This window comes from Gobio gobio (genome assembly GCF_949357685.1).
Source record: "Gobio gobio genome assembly, chromosome: 3".
NCBI lineage: Eukaryota > Metazoa > Chordata > Actinopteri > Cypriniformes > Gobionidae > Gobio > Gobio gobio.
Window position 1 is genome coordinate 53,891,166 of NC_137099.1, and position 6,644 is coordinate 53,897,809.

At 41.8% G+C, this 6,644-nt stretch overlaps 1 protein-coding gene across 2 annotated transcripts; it reads right to left on the reverse strand.

Moving 5' to 3' along the window:
- Positions 1-3,321: 3,321 nt before the first annotated feature.
- Positions 3,322-5,246, reverse strand: junba (JunB proto-oncogene, AP-1 transcription factor subunit a). Of its 2 annotated transcripts, XM_079811635.1 has the most exons (2): positions 5,128-5,246; positions 3,637-4,916 (listed from the first exon to the last, which is right to left on the reverse strand). In XM_079811635.1, the coding sequence occupies exon 2, from the start codon at positions 4,876-4,878 to the stop codon at positions 4,009-4,011; it is 870 nt and encodes a 289-aa protein (XP_079667761.1). In that variant the 5' UTR covers positions 4,879-4,916; positions 5,128-5,246; the 3' UTR covers positions 3,637-4,008. The 2 variants fall into 2 exon arrangements, with proteins under 2 accessions (XP_079667760.1, XP_079667761.1); XM_079811634.1 differs by having other exon boundaries at positions 3,322-5,240.
- Between the last annotated feature and the right edge of the window lie 1,398 nt (positions 5,247-6,644).

Consider the following 6,644-nt stretch of genomic DNA (forward strand, 5'->3'; position numbering starts at 1 on the left):
ACTAGGTTCACCCAATAAGGGAGATGTTAACCGCTTCATATGAAACCATCTCAGGTTGTAAATCTTCCACTGACACAGTTTACTTGCTCTGTAAGTGGTCTAGCTCATTCAAAGCAAGAAACACTGGATAGTAGTGTTGTAGTACCTGAGACCGGTCTTCTCTCGGTCTCAACCACATTTGTACTCGGTCTTGTCTCAGCCTCAGACTTGGAGGACTCAGGGTTTAGTTTCAAGACCACAACTGCTGATATATAGTAGTAGTAGAAAACTTTATTGTCCCTGTGGGGCAATTGTGTTTGCGGCACAGTTGCAAGGCACAACATAACAGGACAGAAAACGTATAATACAACAATATAATTCAATGCACTACACACCCCTGCATCTGACCAGGCCAGCTGGACATCTAGCTTATTTTGACCGATTTAAGGCTTTTATGGCTTGTGGTACAAAATAAAATCTGTTTTTGGTCAGAAGGGGTGGCAGAAGCGACGCCTAGATCGCAATAATTTAAAATGAGATGCCAGCGGGAGTGTATAATCACATAAGATATTATTTGCCCTTCTCATCATTCTGTCTTTGTAAATGTGTTCAATGCTTGGTTGTGTTATCCCAAGTAATATGCTGGCAGTAGTGATATTACTAAAAAATGTTTTGTATATTACTAAATTGCTGATTTATTTATTGTGCCGGTTCGAAAAGGAATGAGGGATTGTCTCAAATTTCACCAAAATTGATAAAAATGCTCCCAAAATTCAAGATTGTTGCATTAAGTAGTTGTATGAGATCTTTGTTTTTAATATTATAGCCTGTTATAATTTAGCAAAATCACAAGAGCAAGAGAGCCGTTCTCTTAATTTGAGCATGACCGCAAACATTGCTTTTATACAAACATTGAATAGGGTTTTTTTTGCATTGGAAATTGGTCAATTACATTTTAAATGGATCTGAAGTGGTGCAAAAATTAATTTTGTTAATTATTTAATTTGATTGGTTACTGCTCTATATTGTGTCTTGTTCTAATTACAATGGTAAAACATATTTTCTGTGATTTTTAAATATGTTGCAAATGCTTTTGGTGTAGTTTGAATTGAATTACACCAGAACATATCTTAATACATTTTATTTGTAGTGCGCCTTTCTCAAACTCAAAGCACTACAACATAAACAGAACAAAATATGAACTAAACAAGGGGAAAAAACAGTAAAAAGAAGAGAGAAAAAAACAGTAATTATAAATTTAAAGCTTGACTAAAAAGATGTGTCTTAAAAAGTTTCTTAAAACAATTTAAAGACGTAGCATTCCTAATAGATGCAGGTAATGAGTTCCATAGCCTAGGTGCATTGTAGGCCACCCATAGTTTTTACACCGAGGCTGACAGAGAGAAAGAGAACCAGCAGAGCGGAGAAAGCGAGAGGGTAAGGATGGTTTAACCAGATCACCGATATATACTGGAGCCAACCCATGGACTGCTTTATAAGCTAAAATCAGAAGTTGAACATCAGTGCGTGATTTAACGGCTAGCCAGTGCAGTTGCTGGAGCACGGGGTCACGCGCGTCTTAAAGGGACCGTTCACCCAAAAATGAATGTGCTGTCATTACTTACTCACCCTCATGTTGTTCCAAACCTGTATGAGTGTCTGTCTTGTGTTGAGCACAAAATTAATTGTAAAGATTATTGGTAATCAAACAGTTGACAGTAGACGTTGACTTCCATATAAGTAGGGGAAAAAATACAATGCTAGTCAATGGCGTCGACTGTCTGGTTACCGACATTCTTTAAAATGTCGTCTTTTGTGTTCAACAGAAACTCATTCAGGTTTGGAACAACACAAGGGTGATGACAATTTCATTTTTAGGTGAACTGTCCCTTTAAGTTAGGACAAATCAGGCCGGTAGATGGCGGTGTTTCATAGCATTTGGGAGAACTAGTCAACTCTCAGGAGCAACTTGTTGTTATAATGAATTGCCACAGACAGCTGCAGTTTTAAAGCAAGAATACTGTTGCTATATAATTAATTTCAAGGTGGATTTTAATGTGTATTAATGTATGGTGTCGAAATAGAGTGTTAGTTAGGGGATCCAGGGAAACGTTTAGTAGGCCTATGAGTAGAAACTCTAACTTAGTGTAACATAATTTTACTAATTTTACACGTTTCTAATAGCCTATACATTTTATAGTATACATTGAGTGTTTATACATGAAAGTATAGCTGCCTGTCTTATGAATGCTAGAACTGGATGATCATGTGTTGTCTAACAGATTGTGTTTGTTCAAACTGACGTGATTTGTAGATTGTGTGGTCAAGTAAACGTCATCTGATAGTGGCAATCTTCAGATGATTAAAACACACCCAACACTATAGCAGTGAAGGCTACAGGAAATCAAAGCCTCCATTTCACACTGAAGTTTGATCAAGTGTTCAATGGTGTTATGTTTTACATAATCATCAAATGATTAGTACAAACAAGATGAACTGATATTAATGTGATAATGGATCCTTTCATGAAATGAGTGCTTTTGTTTTTCTCCAAAAAAGGTACTTTTGAAAGTAAATAATCACAAATAATGTCTTTAAGTGAATTTATGAATGTTATGTTGAGCTACAGTAAAAGTTTTACAGTTCATTCGGCCGTTACTACTTTTGCCCAAGGTCATGAAACTACAAGGTCATTTATTAGCAAGATAGTGCTGATATTTCTATAAATGTCTTGTTTTCCAACTGATGGCAACTGCAAGTCCTTATAATAAAACAAAATGCCCACTAAAATCTATTGCACAAATAAATACTGGCTTTTATTGATAAATTTGAATCAAGATGTTCTTGTATTTGGGTAAAATGTTTGTCCTTTTTGTCTATTTAATCTCTGTTGAATATAAGTATGGTTTAGTCAGTGTCTGGACTACCTATAGGCCAAAGTAGAATTAGCTGTTTATGTAAACAGTCATTTAGTCACACAACATTTGAAAGGTATAATTTGTTGGAATAATCCCTCCAGAATGAAAGCCTCAAGTGCTGTATATGTGGCCTGACTAAAATGAAGAAAATCAGCGATTGTGAAATAGTAAAGGATGTTACAAAACAGAGCAAGTGCCTTAAAAAAGCGCGTGGGTATGTGGTTTGAGTAGTGGACAGTTAGAAAAATCTACCGGCATATATTTTCCGGTATTCACTTGAAAGGTGTCACTTCTCGTTTATTTACTGCGATCTGTTTTTTCTTTCATGCTATTTTTGTGCTCGCGACGGCTGTTTTTTTGGTGTGCAAAGTACCTGGAAAATGCCCGTGCTCATATTTTTATCTTTAGTTTTCTTTTTCGCTGAAACTGTTTTGGGAAGGTTTCTGCGCGCGGGGAAAATCCCGAGTTGCTAAATTCTCTCTCATTCACACGCGCTTCATTCATTCGAGCGTCAGACTCGAAAGCGCGCGCGGACTTCCTGGCCGGTAGCGTGGGCGGGGGTTCCCGCAAGTCTACCCTCAGTGACGTACATGCAGCAAAACAGCCCATATATGGGCTTTGCGTCAGCAGGAAAAAGAAGCCGACGTGGGCACGTCTCCAACGTAAAAACTTAAAGCCGTATATGCGTTCGTTTTCCTCCTGTGCTTGAAATGAACAGCCCAAAACAAGTAGTTATTTTCAACGTTTTTACTTAAATATAAAAAAATATAAACAAAACAAACAGAAACACATGTAAAGGTCTGGATCAACCTGACTTACAATATCAATAACTTACTGGAATGTTTTCATAGGGCAGCACTTAACAACAAAACCAAAGTCAGGCTACTCAGGGTTCACTTTAAGTGCTTTCATCGTCCAGTCGGAAGTACCTTGTTTTGAAAACAACTATAACACTATAGTTTTCTACAAGAAAACACTTAAGAAATATACAACGCTCGTACTCAGTGCAGCAACAGCATTTTTTTTTTTTTTGCATCAAAACATCACAAACATGGTCTGCTTTTCCAGTGTTTCCCATTTGTCAGTGTCCGTGCCGTCGTCGCAGTTCGTTTTAAAACGACTTGATCTTCGGCGTTAACATCAGCTGGCAGCCGCTGCTCACATGGGTCATGACCTTCTGCTTGAGCTGGGCCACTTGCTCCCTCAGCAGGGAGGCGGTGCTGGACAGTCCGGCGTTATCCGTCTTTAGGATTTTTACTTTGTCCTCCAGCCTGGAGATGCGCTCCAGCTTCCGTCGCCGGCACTTGGTGGCCGCCATCCGGTTCCTGAGCCTCTTGCGCTCCGCTTTGATGCGCTCCTGGTCCTCCATGTCGATCGGGGACATGGGAGGAGAGCCGTCGCTGCTCTGCAGGTCGGGGACGGTCTGTGGCTCCTCTTTGAGCGTGACGCTGAGTCGCTGCGGATGGAGCGAGTGCTGGAAATGATGAGGGTGCGTCGTGGCTTGGTGGTGATGGTACTGTTGGTGGTGGTGGTGAGGCAGGTAGCTGATGGTGGCTGTCGGGTAGTTGGCTGCAGGCGTGAGGTTAGTGTTGGGATTGCAGCTGTTTAGAGTGGTGTACACGGGGGTGTCCGGCGGCAGGGAGGCGCCGAAGACGGACGAAGACGCCGAGCAGGACGACAGTCCGCCGGCTCCGATGGACACGTTCGGCGGGGGCATTTGGTTCATTTTGTGGAGCTCGTCCAGCGCTTTGACGAAGCCGTCGGCGAAGCCCTCCTGCTCCTCTGTGATGCTCCGGGTGTACAGATACTGCCCCGGGGTGGGTGATGTGATGACACCGTTACCGTTCTGGATGATGAGTCTCTCGAGCTCCGGAGAGGCGAGTTTCAGCGAGCCTACGTCTCCGGTCGCCGCAGTGTAGAAGTCGCTTTCGGAGCGGAGGGACTTGAGGTTCCGGTAAGGTTCGGCGAAGCCCACGCTCATGTTCTGCTTTAGGAGCTTGTAGTCGTGCAGGGCAGCGTCTGGATGACCATAAGCAGAAAGAAACGAGTCGTCATGATAAAACGGTTGCTCCATTTTTGTTGACATGTGAACAGAAATTACGTCGGACGTTTTGAGTTGACTGTACACTTTAATGTCCGTTAATCTTGCTCTCCCCGTAATATTACATGAGGCAAAAAGATGTCAAAGAGAAAAGAAACTTCCAAAATAGTTTGAACAACTTTACTGTACCAAGTCGACAGGTGTTTTCCCTTGACAGCTGATGTCCAAAAAGTGCTTTTTCGCTGTTCCAGAGTTATTTACAAACAGCCGTACGTGGTTGTCTTCGGGCTCCGTGCGCACTCAATCTCCCGAGAAGTGCGCCTCGGAGCATTTTATACTCGGCGTCTCGGGGGCGTGCCTACGAGAATCGCCACCGCTGATTGGACAAGAGTTCGTTCCGCTCCTCGAGCTGTCAGATGGGCGATGACGTTGTTGCCAGGAACCGCTGAGATTGAAAACAACGCTGGAGGCGAGAGTGCAACACTGAAGGGAGACTGCGCTCCTATTTTTGTTTCCACAAACAAGACGCAAAAACTGGCCGCAATAGTTGCATAGGCACTTTTAAGAAAAATTTCCCATGGCCAACAAAACAGAAACACTGTTGTGGCCTTGAGAAAAATAAAATAAACAGCCCTAAGACGGCGTTAAAGGACTACACTCTGTTTCAACTGTCAAATATGGACAAACCCAACCGTTGGGTTCAAAAATTTAAACCAACGGTTGGGTTTGTCCATTTTTGACCGTTGAAACAACCCAGCGTTTTTTTTGTTGTTGTTTTTTTTAAAGATATAAACATTAAACAAACAGTTTGTCTAAAAATGGAAAACCCCAATGGTTTCAACCCAATATTATTGTCTTTTAGAAGATTTTAGGCAGAATGTCTAAAAGCAGTTGTTTTGCACACAACAAGTGGAAATTATTTTAAATGTCAAGCTCTAAATATAGGCTATTCCTTTAATTTAGGTTGCACAACTAAACTGGCCATTTAAGTAGCCTAAATACAGGATCGTAAAATGGGATTGGATGATTTTAACCTAGATGAATGTGTCAGGGCTTCCACATCATCCCGGGCCCTTGTGAAAAGTCAAGAGGGGCCCACTATAAGGCCCTCCATCGTAAAGTGTATTGGAAAAGCGAGTAATATATACTTCAGATGTATTTGAGGGCTTACTGACCATCTGTATTTGAGTAATTTTACTTACTGAGTCATATAACACACAAAACATGAGTAATAATAGGCCTTTCTCATAGAGTTTTAAGAGTCAGATCCCACAGATGTTTTAAATGTCTTTACATTAAAGTATAAGTTGAGAGCCATAGCTCTCTATTGATCAGGAATAAACTGACTCACGATTTGGCAACCGATATCAGTCCCGTATATGGGCAAGACCACACAGTAGTTCCTCCTTATTGAACAACCGGGAAACCTCTCCCATGTGGGCCTGATTCCAGAGGCGACGCCTCCGCACATGGAGAGGTGGAGGAGGGGGAGTACACTTGAGAAGACGGATAGAGAGCCAGCACGTACACAACACGCTGTCGCAAGAGTGTGAGAGTGAAAGACCAACTTTAATGTGACATGTCAATGCAAACTATTTCAGTATAGTCGGACATTTAGGGGATATGTCCTAGGACACAAGGACGCTTCACACCTGTGGCCTGTGGAGATGTTCACACGAGTCATGACCATATGCGAACACCTGTTT

Excerpts from the sequence above, each read along its gene's own strand:
- junba (XM_079811634.1), bottom strand. The coding sequence starts at position 4,983 with ATGTCAACAAAAATGGAGCAACCGTTTTATCATGACGACTCGTTTCTT.